The sequence below is a fragment of the Myxocyprinus asiaticus genome, chromosome 11, assembly GCF_019703515.2.
Source record: "Myxocyprinus asiaticus isolate MX2 ecotype Aquarium Trade chromosome 11, UBuf_Myxa_2, whole genome shotgun sequence".
Lineage (NCBI taxonomy): Eukaryota > Metazoa > Chordata > Actinopteri > Cypriniformes > Catostomidae > Myxocyprinus > Myxocyprinus asiaticus.
The window spans coordinates 35,798,786-35,814,458 of record NC_059354.1 but is presented as its reverse complement, the minus strand read 5'-3'; the positions used below and the strand labels follow the sequence as shown (position 1 = coordinate 35,814,458).

The following is a 15,673-nucleotide window of genomic DNA, read 5'->3' as shown; positions in this document are numbered from 1 at the left end:
CTGGATTTGAACTCATAACTCATAAATTAGTACACACTGTAAATTATTGTACTCGCACACCTGAATATTTACAGATTGCATATATGCATACATATGTACATATAATGCATTTTAACAGTTTTGTGTGTTCCCTAGAAATCGAACCCATGACCTTTCTTCTTTTGTATCTCCTGTAGCTCTACAGGTTATGCATACTAAATTAATTAGTATTATTTATTTGATCATCTGGTGTGCTCTATTTTTTTATGGATGGCTTTTCTTCATCTGAGTTTCTGCATATAGCGTCTGGCTCAGATTAGAATTAGCTCCTTTAGCGTGAGCTGAGTCTGTTTTTGATGATCTAATACAGTTTCATCTTTTTTCACCCCTTAGCAATGACTCAAATGACAAGCATCTCTATACATACTGATATTTTTACTTTATTATTTTCTGCATTGTATTCTCATTATTTTTATAGCAACTTCATAGTTGCTAACAACTAGAGATGTGCTATTTATTTTGACAATATGCTTTTTTGTTACCATAACTTGTCACAATAAGAATATAATGGCTTTCTTTAAAAACCTTGTTTTTTGTTGTTGTTGTTGATTTTTATTTTTATTTTATTTTTATTTTTTAATTTTTTTGTAAAGGGCCAGCTCCACCTTGATGTTCTGTGAACCTGCTCCCTTAAGTTGCTTAACTGTAAGGGTTAGGGTACTGGTAGTCATTTTTGGCACAATGTGGGTCTACACATTGGACTTTGAATCAAATTGACAATGACAACAATGACAAGAATGAAACTGAAGGACTGAGCCATGGTTTATAAAAAGCTTAGAATGAAGTTTAGATTATATACTGCGAAAAGTCATGGTAGATTATCAAAAACTGGCAGACAAAACACATTTTCCCTGTATGAACAAACACTGGAGTTAGTGGGGTTTTCAAGCATTGTCTCAACAAACAATTTGTATACATTAACTGTAAAAAAATGAGACTTTTTGTGGACACAAGCCAGTGTAAGGAGTTCACAAATATAGCTTCTGCTGCTGAAAGTAGTTTATATCTAAAGATCAAAGGGCTTCACAGATTGGTTAGCCTTGCACTCAAAGTATATGTCTAGTTTTTGGGTATAGTTGAGTATTTACTTATGAATATTTATACTTTTTCCTTGTTTTGTTATAAGAAACCTACTGTTCTTGTATTGTTCAATTACTTGTACAGACAAAGCCAAAACTTTGTAGAGCATCTGTTCACATCTTGAATGACAATTACTTCATGTACAGAGACTCTGAAGCCTAGATGATTACTGCATCATGGTAAAATCATGTAGCATAAATGCAGTAAACAGTGAAATGGATTGCAAAATTTTCATCATTCAATATTGCATTGTGCCGTTCACATGAAAAGCATTAACTGGTTTTATCTCGCAATAGAGGGAGATAGACTAAGGGCATTGAAAACTCCATTGTCTCTGAACCATCCAACTTTGATTCTCACCAGAAAGAAGGAGGATCACAATCTGTAGCAAAGACTTTCACTCTGTCACCAGCCATTCACTAGTAAAGAATATCTGAAAGCCATGGGAATGGCAGAAAGAATCTATTTGATTGTTTGTGTTTATTGCCTCTTGTTACCAGAAATAAAAACCAACATTGGCCACTGGCCGTAACAGTACAACAGGGCTGGGCATGACTAGGGTCAGCAAAGATTTCAATCATAATATTCCTATAATATTCTTGTGTATAGATCTTAACATAAGCTTTAGAGTTATTATCCTAAAATTGGCTCTCAGTTAATGTCAGCATTCAGCAAGTATAATATTTTACAATAATCAACATGAAAAAGGATGTTAACAGTCTTAAAAAGAGATAAATGTTTGGTTTTATCTCATTTTCTGTCTGGAAGGGCATGATCTCAGAATCAATACATTTTAGTTATGTCTAACCAAAGGCATAATGCAATTTAAACAATAAAAGCTTTCACAAAATATATACAACAACCCATTTAAACCATCAGGGTTAGTTTTTTTTTTGTGAGAATTGGGACAAACAGGAAACACTTTTCTCTGAAAGTAACAAGAAACTGTTTTCATTGTTGTGGAATATTAGGATCAATGCAGACTTGTACTACAGCTGACTTATAATATATGTTTCTGTATTAACCAGCAAAACAAGCAATGGTCACTTTAAAAATAACCACAAAAAAAAACAAAAAAAACAACAACAGCAACATGAAGAAAAAACAGAATTAGGTTTTAAGTGCCCTGTTATAGATAAACTACTTTATATAAAAAAAGGCAGCTTTTAACAAGGATTTTACAGTGTTTAGATTCCTAATTTATGGTAAATTGTAATATTTTGTCTCTTCTACAGAAGCATTGACCTCTCTGACCACTTTTAACAAAGATTTGAGAAGATCAATCTCTTGAACCTTTCAAATGGTATCACACTTCATACAGGTAAACCACCACCAAGGTACTGTTACTTGTCTCTCAAAGTGGAAGCTAACAGATTTTGAATTGTAACTTTTATACTGAAAGAGAAATAGCACTTAAAGAAGAGTCTTGCTACTTTACTATTCTGTTAGATACAGGTCCTGTAAGGTTTCGTTTTGATACTTCAAAATGCAACAGATTTGAGAAAGAAAGCAATACCTGTCCAAGAAAACAGCAAGCTGACTGGTTGAGATTTAATGGCCCGAAAAACCAAAATGGCCTCAGATCGACAAATTGCTGCAAACCTTTGTTTTTAAATCTTCAGTTTTACTTTAAATAGTCATGATCAAATCAATATTATGACTTAATCCATGCTGACTGTGTCTGGGCTGTGTATCTGTTGTTTTTATAACTTTATAGCATGGTTTTCTTTTCTTTTTTTCTTTTTCTTTTTTGTCAATAAGAATATCCCAACTTTATTCAAGTCACATCTTCATTTTAAGTATAATTGTACACACAGGTGATCAGGGAAGTTATCCAGTGTTTTTCTTAAAAATTTGTAATTAACATTAGAAATAAACAAATGACTACAAACTTCTCAGATTAGATTAGATTTTTTATTTTATTTTTATTTTTATTTTATTTTTATTTTTTTGTCCATCAAATCAATAGATTATAATCTCTCTATATACAATATTTATTCTTGATACCTTGAGTTTGTACATGTAGCATTTCTAAACTCACTATTGAAGTTGCACCCCAGAAGTGGCAGTGTATCTTGTGTTTTTGTGGCAACATCCCAATGCCATAGCTGTTTTTCTGCTTGAATTCAGTGCAACTTGTAAATGTGTAAGCATTTTAAAAATTTCTTAAACCAGGTTCCTTACTTTAAACACTCTCATTAATTTTGCAATACAGGAGAATGCTTTCTGTGGAAGACAGATTTATGTTTTCCAGTCACTGAAACCCAGTCTTCTGCTCCCGATGAAAGAGGATGTCAAAGACTGATTTTATATATCTTTAAAAATGCACTCAAGCTCCTTAAGACCTGGCCCAGAAATTCAGAACTTCTCAAACCAGAATTCCAAACACCTCTTACACCTACTTCCTTTTTCGTCTTTAGAACTACGCTGAAAAGATTGAAAAACTTGATGGGTATACATTTCTTTTCCTTCACAAGGGCAAATTGTAGTATACTTGCATAAGTAAGTAAATGTAGTTTGGTTGGTCTTTAATAGTATGATACAACTCACATGCATGTAAAAGTATTTAGTACTTCACTTGTTTTGATATATAAAAGGCTCCCAAAAAGGAAGAATGGCTGGAACTTTATGCTGTGAACATAGCGTGGTGTGTTTGTAGTTAATATTCTCATTAAAAAATAGTTAATTTTATAGATCATTATAAATCATTCATTATAGATAATAAACTTTTAGATAACCTAATTCAACAGTTCTTAAGAGGTGCGTGGTTGGATGGTAAGCTTTAACTTCAAATGTACCTTTAAATGTGAAGTATTTTCTGAGATTTGTTTCTTGATATGCCAGTTCTTTGATGAACTATTGTTAGTCATTCTTTTAAAATTAAATTTTGAAGAAAATATAATGGTACATCAACTTTGGTATTGTCAGTTGTTGCACCAGCCATATGGCTGCAATAACATGCAAGTCAGTTTTACTGAGAGCAATTACATTTGATTTAATTAAAACAGTTTGCTTAGCTTTAATTAAGCCTTTTTCATAGGCCAATTGCTTGCCTTTAGTTTTTTTCCTTTATTTGTGACTGCGGCCAATATAAATATCTTTGTGTGTTTGTGCATGATAAAAAAAAGAAACTTGGTGTGGCTTGATTGATGGCGGTACTATGTTGCCAATTATTACAGCACATGAAAAGGAAACTGTTATATGCTGCTCTGTCCAGCAGACACCAGCTAGAGGTCAGTGCCTAAATGTGGGGTATCAGCCTCTGCCTATATCACTACATCTTGATGTATGAGTGCTAAGCTACAAATTAAACGTGCTTCGACCTTTTAGGGGGTACTTGCTCAACAGGACGCCATTTAAACTAATTTCTTCATGCGATTTAGACAAAAAGCCACTATTTTGCCTGCTGTAATTACTTTGTGTACACACATCTGGATTTGGGTTTCCAGATGCAACAAGCCATCCAAAAATGCTCGCTAATCTCAGTGTGTCAGATGTGGCTGTAATGTTCATTTAGAAATAGGGAGGGTACAACTGCATATTGCACCTCATATGCTTGTTCTCACAACAATTATTCACATCTAAGCCATTGGGACGGAGACAATCAAGATCCAGCTAATGCTTTAAGAGAGAAGGATGCTGGATTCTGTAATAGATATTCAATAAATATGATACTATTCTCAAGATAGCAAATAGTTCTCAGTTAAAATGAAAAATTATTTTCTTTTCAGATTTATTTCAGCATGTCTTATAACAAGGTTAATAAAATGTGGCTCCTCTATAAAGACTGAAATGTAACTGTTTCATAATAATATATTGTCAAATTTGTGCATTTCTCATTAAATCCTGTTTACAGATAACCAGTACTTATTTTTCTGGAAGTTGTCTGAACCAAAACAACCTTTATTCATAAAATTTCTGAGGGCCACAAAGGGTTACAAACTCTATTACAAATATTTATAACTTTTATTGATAGATTACTTGTACAAGATGTACATTCTTTTTTGTGAAACAACAGAAGAAAAAACCTCAATGGCGAATCATGTTTGGCATGCTTGCATTATGCAATAAGATGGGATACAACAAATTCCTTGGAGCATCAAGAAAATCTCAAAACAAATCATATTCAAAAGTATTATGGTTTCATCCACCATCCCTGAAATGTTTGTAAACTCAAACACGCTACATTTTCGTCAAACAAATGCACTGCAGTCACACGTTTGCTTAAAACTGTTGCAAATGTGAACATTTAAAAAATATATAAAAATAAATGCAAAGCCATGTAAATATGTACACTTGAAATTTGACTATTTAACATTTATAAACTTTCAGATAAAATAATAAATAAAAGCACCTATGACTTCAATTAAAGAAACAAAAACATTACTAAACAACGGTAATGGTGGAAAACAACGAAAAACATCCCACAATATTGTTAGAGGTAGACCTGGCCAGGATCTACTAATTCAAAGGCAATTGATGTCCAAACTGGCAATATTTTTCATAGTATGGTCATGGAAATAATACTATTTTTGTTCCCTTGGTAACAAATTCTTGAGCATATTATACTCAAGTTGATATTTTTCAGGAAACCATATAATAACAAGCTTCTTGTTTATATGAAGGGGAAAAAAAAGGCTGTGGGTGCAGTTGCTGAATCGTATGTAATACTGTAAATTATTTCGGAGCATTAAATAAAAGAATTCTACCTCTATTACTGTCATCAAATTGTTGTCTTTGGTGGAAGATTTTTTAATACTGAAACCACACACTTATGACCCGTGAACCTAGAGCATTTGAATTATATTTGTACTGCGTGAAATGAATTTTCTTGTCTGCCTTAGGGTGAAATCAATATCTCTTTAAATGCACATGTACAAAACTATATTTGAATACCATTAAACCTCGGGGAGTCATGGCACATTGCAAATGAGATAGCAAATTATCCTTTACACAGCTTTGAAAGATGTGTTTGTGGCAAAGAACACATCAACGTCAGTGCCAAAAGTCCCAACAACTTAAAATCAATTTGTTTAGTTAGCAAACATCAACCGCTATATTCAGTTTTCAGTATTTACAGTATTGCACTTAACTGCACATAATTGCATTTCAGTTAAACTGATGTACCATAACATTTTAAATTACAAAATTGCAGTTACTGTTTCTGCTTTTGAAAACAAAAAAGTCACTTCAATGTATTTCATTGAAATGAGAGCCAAATTAGTTCAATAGTTTCCCCCTTAAATAAAAGTAGTATTTCTTGCATTAAGGATCATAAACACCTTGATACAAGACCTGAAGTGCAAAAGCAAGGTTCACTTCTATTCCAGGACACATCACATAAAAAAGAGAGCACATAAAATATGAGAATGAAAGCTAAAGTCCATACACATGCCCAGAGGAAATAACAGCAACTTAACAATTCCTCCCAAAACAGAAATAATCATAATAAGTATTCCACTAAAAACCAGGCGATTGTACCATTGATGTTATTGCTGTTTCCAGTCTTTGTCCACAGCAGAATGAAAAGAAATAAAAAAATGCAAATAATGGCTTTAGATATGAATTGTAGTGGAGGGTTATCATGGTAGTGATCAACACAGATGTATGTCAGTTACAATGGAGGCCAGCCCCAAAAGGTCTATCCTTTGAATGAACATGTGCACTAGGCAGTGGCACAGTGGTAGGAGGCAAATATGGCCGTCTCTTTCTTTTCTCTCTGAGGTTGAAATTCCAAAGTTTCATTGTCTGTCCATAAAACGCACTTGTTCAACCTCTAGCCTCACTCTGTGTCTGCCTTTGCTTTTTTAAAGTCTTCTCTCCTAAACGCTGGTTTTCAGACAGACATCCAGACATTTTTGTATGGTCCTGGGGCTGTGATCTGTGCCTGGAAAGGGCTGAGCCAGTGGCCTCCAAGAAGTCCTGCCTGTTGGGTGAAAAGTAAAAGGTGATTCATTGGTATTTAATTACCTTTTTCTACAAGTGGTTTGTTTTGGCAGCTGTTTTTTTTTTTTTTGTGACTTTTTTTCTCTCATTCTCTCCCCTTACACCCCTCGTCAGTACACTTTTTTCTCTTTTGTTTTTATTTTGTTTGTTTTAACTGTGAGTGTCACGGCTTTTTCACAGGCTTAGTCTTGTGTTAGAAGCAATTATCAGTTCAGAGCAGCAGAGAAACCCTTGGGGGTCAGAGTCCCAGCGCCTCGGCGTGTTTTCTTGCCTTGAGTCGCAGGTCAGCGATGCTGGAGTTCTTGCTATTGCTCTTGGCAGCCGCTACCACGGCGGCTGCTGCAGAGGCCGAGTCTGCCAGCGATGCGATTGGTAATCCAAAGGGTGGGGGCGGGAACATCAGATAGGGAGCGTGGGCTGCGAGGTGTGGGTGCAGGTGAGGATGGGAGTGTGTTCCAACCCCCTCCAACTGTAACTGAGCTTGGACCTACGGGTCGAGCAAAAACAAACACAGAGTTAGTCACCAGCCGTGGGGTCAGCTCGAGGAGTGCCAGGGATCTGGTTTCAAGCTCGGACACTGTTAAGTTTCCCCCTGCCGTTATTACTAACTGTATGTTTTCAGAGAAAATAGTTCAGTGCCAGCTCACTCAGTGCATTCTTTTTCATCTGATCTTGAGCTGAATTATGCAGTGTGCTCAGACGGCCTAATAGTCAAAGAAGTTCCATCAGTTGAAAATCTCAGCATATTAGTTTGATCCATATAGAAACTTTCCATACAAGCTTTAAAAGCTGCAACATCATGTAATCTTAATTATATATTCAATGGCATAAATAAACAATTTTGCACCCAAAATATTCATTCTCATATATATAAATATTTATTATGATATTTCCTAGGGGGGAAAAGATGTAAGCAGGCAGCATAAAATATCAGGTTGCAGATTCTTAGCAATTATTTCAGTAAGATGAGGTAAAAATTAGACATGCGCTGACTTATTTTTTTATTTTCTTTTTTAGTATTCTTCTCATGTATCCTACACTGCACAGAGATCATAAATATTTCAAAGCTTTACATTTTGCAGTCCAACTAAAATACAACATCTGACAAGCTGCACAAGTTTTTGACACAGGGAAAGAATGTTTTACCAGTGTTTCTTTTTCTGTTTTCCACTAGCATGCTAAGCATGGGGAGATTACTTTGAAAAGAGGATAAATAATGTCAGACTTGGTAGTCTGTTATTTTTGGAAAATAATAATAAGGTATGAATACAGCCTGTCTCATCTGAATTGCTTTGGTGCTCACAATTTCTAACCACAGGCCTGCTTGCTTCATATTTGGCACATATTTTAATTAACTCTGTGTGAATATATTCATAAAAATTAAAGCAGCCTATTGCTCCAGCGTTTCCATAGATCAGTCAAATTGGACTGTGTAGTGCTTCTACAGGGGCAGTCAGAACAACAGGTGGTGGACATTTGTGATGTTCAGTATGCAGTCCTCACGCCTCTGCTCTGCCAATGCTGCTCAGTGCCACTCAGTGCCAATAACTATCAGTGCGTTATTTCTCTCTTTCATGATCTCTTTTATCTGTCTTCCCCTCGCTGTGCTATTAGCTTAATTATGGCTGCTCTCTCGTCTGGCGATACTCTCGTCAGACAGTTCTTCACCACCGCCTCTGAAACGGACACCAAATTAAATGTCTCTCGGTCTCTCTAATCTCACTCATCTCTCATCGTGACCTGGAGGTGAAAGGGTCGTTTGAGTTCGACACCCCCTCTGGGGCGCACACTTCGCGCAATGTATCCAGACCAGCGTCAAAACAGATATTTGGTCAAAGCCTAAACATCTGTCGGCCACGACTTTAGGTCGGAAATATCGTGGGGAAAAGCGACTAAACTAGACCTTATTCAGAGTAGCGCCATATTTAATTTTGACGGGAATGAGGTGTGTGGGATTGAGTTACAATCTTTTCAAAAGCATGAAAGCTATAAACTGTAAAGCTGTATAAAGGTCTTACTTTTTCTAAATAGTTTTGATTAGCCTACTGTTTATTTAATTATTTTTCAATGCTATACGATTAACACCACTTTAAACAACAGTAGTAGAACCCATTGAAAAGACTGCAGCCTCGTTTTCATTCCCGTCAAAAATTCAATATGGCGCTATCTGTACTTAACGTGGTATATTGCTGAAATGCAACAGTTAAAAAGCACAAAGCAGGCTATACCGGTATGAAACAGTTTTGGTTCAGTTTATAGGTTATTTTCCTACCTGTTGAAATGGCATTCTTAGTGCGCCCATATTCACGTAAGGAGCGACCCTGCATGCGTCCAGGTGACTCGCAGTGCCCAAAATCACGCCTGAAAAGAGCAAAATAATAAATTAGCAACATTTGTCATATTGTTTTTGTTTCATGGAAAGACTAGTGCCAATGTCTCTGCCAGCTGAACTACAGTATGCAGTTTTAAATCTAATGAGTCAGAAATTAAAATGAAATGCTTCACTGAGCTGAGCTTCTCGTACCAAGTTTTGTAACTGTTTAATAAAAGATTATTCGGAGCTTTTTACCTTTGTGCATTTGATTTTCCTGTTTTCGGCATTTCGCCCTTCTGTTCTGAAACCATACCTAAAATACATAAACAAAAATGAACCATTTTAATAACGGTATCTTCATCTTATCCTCAATCGACTATTTATGACATGATTATTGATATATTAGGGTAAATTACACACGTGTGGTAAGTTCTTATATTGAAATAGCTCCTCCAGCCAGCATTAAAAAAAAAAAAGAAAAAAAAGAAAAAAGAAAAAGCCTCCGACAATTGTTCTAACCTCATTAATTATAAGACGCTTCAATTGGAAAAGCGAGTTCTGTTATTCACTGTTCCACAGTCCTTGTTTAATATTGATATATAAGTGTTTGCCTTTTACACAGTTTTAATGTGTATTTTTTTTGACTGGGTCTAAATGGATACGTTTTGTTTCGTAAATGAAATACTGTTTTTAACTTTAGCAAATCTGTGCCCTTTGTCAAAGTATCATCTTGCTAACTCACAATTTGATATATGAACTGTCTTATCCAATTGACTTTTAGTCAATCTGCTGAAGCAAATAGGATGCTGCTTAAACACTAAAGGTGACAAATGAATTTTCAACAATGTGAATTTTAATGTAGCCTAACCAACAGCTTTCCATTATTACCTGCTCTGGGCAGCAAATTAGGCAAGGGTATTAGCGCTGCTGTTTTAAAATACTCAAGTAAAAATACAGACTCGCTTATTAAAAATTTATAGCAAAGGATCTTGTCAATTTGTGCTTTGTAAGACGCATTTTCTCAATATGAAATATTGTATTGTTATTATTATTATTATTATTATTATTATTATTATTATTATTATCCTATTATTAAAGACGCAACTTTTTTTGTACGCCAAATGAATGAATCATTTTTCTTTTATTTGATCGATTGTAATTATCCAGCAGTAAGCTATAGGCAAAGCAAGCTACACTGGTTTCGACAGTTATTTCTTCATTAAGGACCACTCAATGATGCGGTTCACAAATACCCTAATCTGATTTCCTTTTGATTTTTATTAGAGACAGTGAATAATGACATTTAATTTAGCCCTGCACCAAAAAACCGAAAGATATTAGTCGTAATTGAATTACTGCCTTCTCCTCACTGAGGTCTCATAACTTTCAATTAGATTCTTGACAGCTGGTCTGTGGGGGGTTTCTACAGAACACTATAGTAACAGGTTAATATCGGCTTTCTCACGTCTAGCGTTTTCCATCTGAATTTTCTGCGCAATTTAAAATTCATAAAATGCTGTTGTAATGCATCCACTGTCCTCTCTCCTTTAAAATCGGAGGGATGCTTTTTTAACCTAATGTGCATTTTTCTGTTACATCAAATCACAGCTCTTGCGATCTGACCCATTCTTTGGTCTGCTTTTTAATCTGATTTCGCCTCCGCCTCTGAAACATTAAATATGTCGTGCTTGTCGCACTGGCAAACAGTGTTACTTACTTTCCCATTAAATTGTGTAACGCGGGGTATGTCTAACACTGTAGGAGTTAGGGCAGAATTGAATTATTCCTAATACATTTTTATAGGAACAGTATATCAAGCCAATGGGAGATATTACAAAGGTAAGGTTGGAGAAAATGAGGTGAGTGACATAAGAAGGTATCCCCTGCAGCAGCGGTTCAATCTCTTCATTAATTTTAATGATGTGGTTAGATCTTTCTGCAGCACATAAGCAAGTTGTCCTTTGAATATCTGCTGCTGCAAGAACTAAAAGGGCGATTTCATATCCACTGAACACACTTAAATCGGAAGATGACAAAAATTATTTGTGTATGAGTGAATAGACCAACAGCTGTCCCAATTTGTTTCTAAATCATATTGCATGATATACTTATTTAATCTAGCCAAAGCAAACCGTGTAGAAGGAAAACAGGCCTACTCAGACTTGCAATTTGCACTATTTGTTATATTCATTTTTTCCTTTGCAAGTTTTTATTTTATTTTATTTTATTTTTATAACAAATTGTCTTAAGAGTGTTTTAACAATAACTCGTAAATAGATTTGTCCCATTAATTAAAAAACAAACAAACAAAACGTTTGTAGACTAAGTTATTACCATCAAAATTAACTCGAGGCCTATAGCCATAAACCCCACAACACCCGGTTATCACAGGCCCACTATACTGCTAAAGGCAACATTAATTATAAGGGTAACAGTAAAAACACATGAATAACATTTGAAATTCCGTGGAAATTAATTTCTCTATTATGCTGCACTGATAGGGTAAGGTAGGCTATGTAAGGTTATTGCTGTATTTTCACATATGTGCCCATTTTAAACTCAATCAAAACGAAGTACGCAAAACAATGAAAAACTTGTTACACACAGGACCTCCAGCTTGCATCCAATTGTTTTAATTGCCACTAAAAAAAATACTATAATACATTCGTTAATTAATTAAGCCTACATTCCCTTTGCCAGTGTTGTCAAATGATTAATATGTTTTTGTGATAATATTTTAAAGTTAATTTTTGTCTCTCTCTTTTTTTTTCTTTTTTCTAAATTGTTTTAAAATCCTTATTAGAATGTAATAACAAACGTCTTTGTATTTTCAGTTTAAACAGAAAAAAAAAAAAAATCCTATATGGAATATGTATAAGAATTCGAGCTTACCTGTACACGGGCCTCAGACAGCCCCAACCTCTGACTCAACTCCTCCCGCATGAAGGCGTCCGGGTAATGCGTTTCATCAAATAACCGCTCCAGTTCATTCAGCTGCTCCAAGGTAAAATTTGTCCTGCTCCGTCTCTGCTTCAGTTTACTCTGTGCGTCCTCGTCCTCTGATTTCACATCCTCCTTTTTGTCTTTGCAGTCATAAATTCCTATGTGAAAACACATCAACACATCAACAAAGTCTTTCGTACAAAGCGTTCTATTGCATTGATCGCTCGGGTTATTAAAAGCAATTACATTAAGGCTCAGATGTATCTAAACTCTATCAATTAAACTGGATCATTAACTAAATAAAACTACACAATGCGACTGATACGAAAAATGTAACTTTAACAACGTAAATACAGGGTGAGCACAGAACATTGTTTCATAAGCTTTGCTGAAAAATTAAAACTTCATTCATAGGTCGAATTAAATTTTTATATATATATATATATATATATATATATATATATATATATATATATATATATATATATATATATATAAATTTGGGATGTAGGCCTATAATAAAATGAAGACCTTAATTTTTTTTTTTTTTTTTTTTTTTTTTTTTTTTTAAGTACATTTATTGTTAAACGCATAATACAAATAAAACTGACTTGTCTTTAACAATGAAACAAAAGTTCGGACATTTTTATAGCTAAAATTCAATTTTCAGACTCCTAGATTCAATCGCCATAGATGAAGAATTTAGATATTAATGTACCTGTTTCTAAAATTACATTTTAAGTTAGTAAGTGACATGAGAAGTTTACAAAGAGCCCCTAAAAATATATAGGACAAAATTATAAAAAAATAATGGCGCTGAACCCATTATAAACCCATTATAGTTAGGCCTACTTATAACAGAATTATAAGTAACTATGTTACATGCTATGCAAGTTTTGGAAGCCAAATTTAAATCTTCAAAGTTTTGTCTCACTGCATTACATTGATCTTTGTTATTTCATAATATATGCTACACTATCAATTGCATTTAATGTGCAACAATGAATTATTATTATTAATATTAATATTTATTATTATTATTATTATTATTATTATTATTATTATTATTATTAAGTTGCTGTTTTACAACAACAAAAAAATTAATACAAATAAAAAATAAAAAAATTTTTTTTTCATGGGCCTGCTATGGTTAAAGCCAGAGGAGAAAGACGAGCGTAAAACTTCCTTCTCACAGTTTCTAAAGTAAAACTATTATAGGCTAATTTAAATCTGTCTTTCGAGATGATATGGGCCATGGTTCGTGATAAACACATCTTTTGGATGTTTTGTGTGAATAAAGACTAAATAAGTGTCTTTACTCATTTCCTGGCAATTCAACAAGAAAAATTGATAGGTCGTCAGGTTGCAAGACCTGGGCCTATTGTTTTGATTGTACTGACTTAATTACAAGCCTACTCTTGTGCATTTATTGCGTTACAATTACCCATCGTGTATTTCTCTTATTTTACAAAAGAAAGCATGTCTACATTCGGCGCATAGAACAACGAACAAGTGCCCATTGCATCAGCTGAATAGAGCTGAATTTCTCCACACGCACATGCTTGTTAGCCTCTTCAGAAGATCGAAATCATTGTATAAAGTCATGAAGATAATCTCGGCATACACGTATTCAGCTTTTGTTGATATATCTACAACGCCAAATGCACAGTCCGACTTGCGCGAACAATAATTTCACACGCCTAATTTTAGACACGTCTGGAACGGAACACACAACACTTTGCATAACTGTAACTCACCGTCAGTAGCCCTTGTCACGTTAAACTCCTTCAATTTCTCCTTTTCCAGCTCTACTTGCTCCTTGTAAAGGTGTACCGGACAATGGTTGTTGCTGGTTTCGGTAATCTCCTGAAGGCTGGTCTCCGAGTTTCCAAGCTCTCTGGCTCGGGCTAAACCACTCTCCAAAACTTCCCTGTACGTGATGCTTTCCTTGCTGCTCTCCTTGGTTTTCTGATCGAAGGATTTCGACACGAACGCCGTGAGTTCTTCCATGGCTGATTACAAAATCCACTTTAAAATTACCCTAACGCGACTCTTTTTGTCTGCTCAACAGTGAAAGCGGCGATATATTGGCGTGGAGAAGGTTTAGATCACTCCTGCTGTTATGTCTGTGTTTTTCAGATCACACTATTTATACACGGCCACATCAGCCCGGCCCCCATCGCCATCATGTCTGGAGTCATTACAGGCGGTTCTGAATTTAACTTTCAGCGGCTTTTCTTCAAGTCAATGCTGCACTGGATGGAGTCCCGTTAATTGCATTATAATTCATTAGGATTCCTACAGTGATGTGTGGTCAATTGGAAGTGGAAACTTATCTGTGATGATTCCATTGACGCAATTAGAGGATATGAATATTACAGCATGGCATTATCAGATTTTCCCCCCACTTCTAATATATTGCCGTTAATATGGATAGTGAATAATGCTGGTGAAAGTAAGAGAAAATATTCGAGAGAAAATAGTGTGCAACTGGCACAGGGTCATCCGATTTCTACTCTATATTTAAATATTTTCATCGCCAGATTTATTTGAGTGGTTTATTTTCTTTGCATATCCATAGTGAACATGAAATAGAATTTTAGATTAATATATATATATATATATATATATATAGTCCATCATATTATCCAGGATTTTTTAGGATTATGAAAAATTTGCTAGTTTAGATGGATTTAAATTGGCCGCTTTCGCACGGTTGTGTCCTATAGGCTACTTTTGCCATAATCGAAAAATGTCTCTTACTTGCCGTTCTGTAACAATTTAAAAGGGGAAAAATAGGGCTGACTGTTTTATTTATATATAATTTACATATGAACAAAAAAACAAAATTGCTGTGATTGCCTCTGCAATCCTTTAAATTTCACGTTAAATGTGAGTGATCGAGCTTTGTTGGACTATTAGTTGTGATTTAGCCTAAAAGCGTAAGGAAACTGCACGACACCAGTAACTGTAACATCCTGCGTTGTAATATATTGTGTGTAATTATGATGCAGGGCGTTCGTTTTATCTTTAGGAAATTTAGAACAGCGTGTCTCATTTCAAATAAAGACTATATAGGCAATTGAGAACTGAAATATTTTAATATGAAAGTATTTTGGGGTCTCTCAAAGTGTAAGACAAAATCAATAAATCCATCAGTGACATAACCATGAACACTTGTTTCAATTTCACGGAGTGGTTATTTTAAAAATGCATAAGAAGCTCGGATATGTTGCTATGATATTATCGCATGCTCGGATCAGTGCAGGGCGAGAATATAAAGGGCAGAATCAAAAGGCAGTTATGATCCCCTGTGTACAGCCTATTGAGCACCATGGTGTGAAATTGCTC

General features: G+C 34.8%; 1 protein-coding gene across 1 annotated transcript; it reads right to left on the bottom strand.

Annotated features, from left to right (window-relative positions):
• Nucleotides 1–4,912: 4,912 nt before the first annotated feature.
• On the bottom strand, nucleotides 4,913–14,425 carry LOC127448099 (short stature homeobox protein-like). Its single transcript, XM_051710393.1, has 6 exons — nucleotides 14,080–14,425; nucleotides 12,272–12,480; nucleotides 9,635–9,692; nucleotides 9,338–9,426; nucleotides 7,337–7,552; nucleotides 4,913–7,045 (listed from the first exon to the last, which is right to left on the bottom strand). The coding sequence occupies exons 1-6, from the start codon at nucleotides 14,330–14,332 to the stop codon at nucleotides 6,956–6,958; spliced, it is 915 nt and encodes a 304-aa protein (XP_051566353.1). The 5' UTR covers nucleotides 14,333–14,425; the 3' UTR covers nucleotides 4,913–6,955.
• Nucleotides 14,426–15,673: the final 1,248 nt, after the last annotated feature.

Coding starts and splice junctions, on each gene's coding strand:
- LOC127448099 (XM_051710393.1), bottom strand. CDS start 14,332: ATGGAAGAACTCACGGCGTTCGTGTCGAAATCCTTCGATCAGAAAACC. Junction 12,481..14,079: donor CGTGACAAGGGCTACTGACG/GTGAGTTACAGT, acceptor GTTTTCACATAG/GAATTTATGACTGCAAAGAC. Junction 9,693..12,271: donor TGTCTGAGGCCCGTGTACAG/GTAAGCTCGAAT, acceptor TATGTATTTTAG/GTATGGTTTCAGAACAGAAG.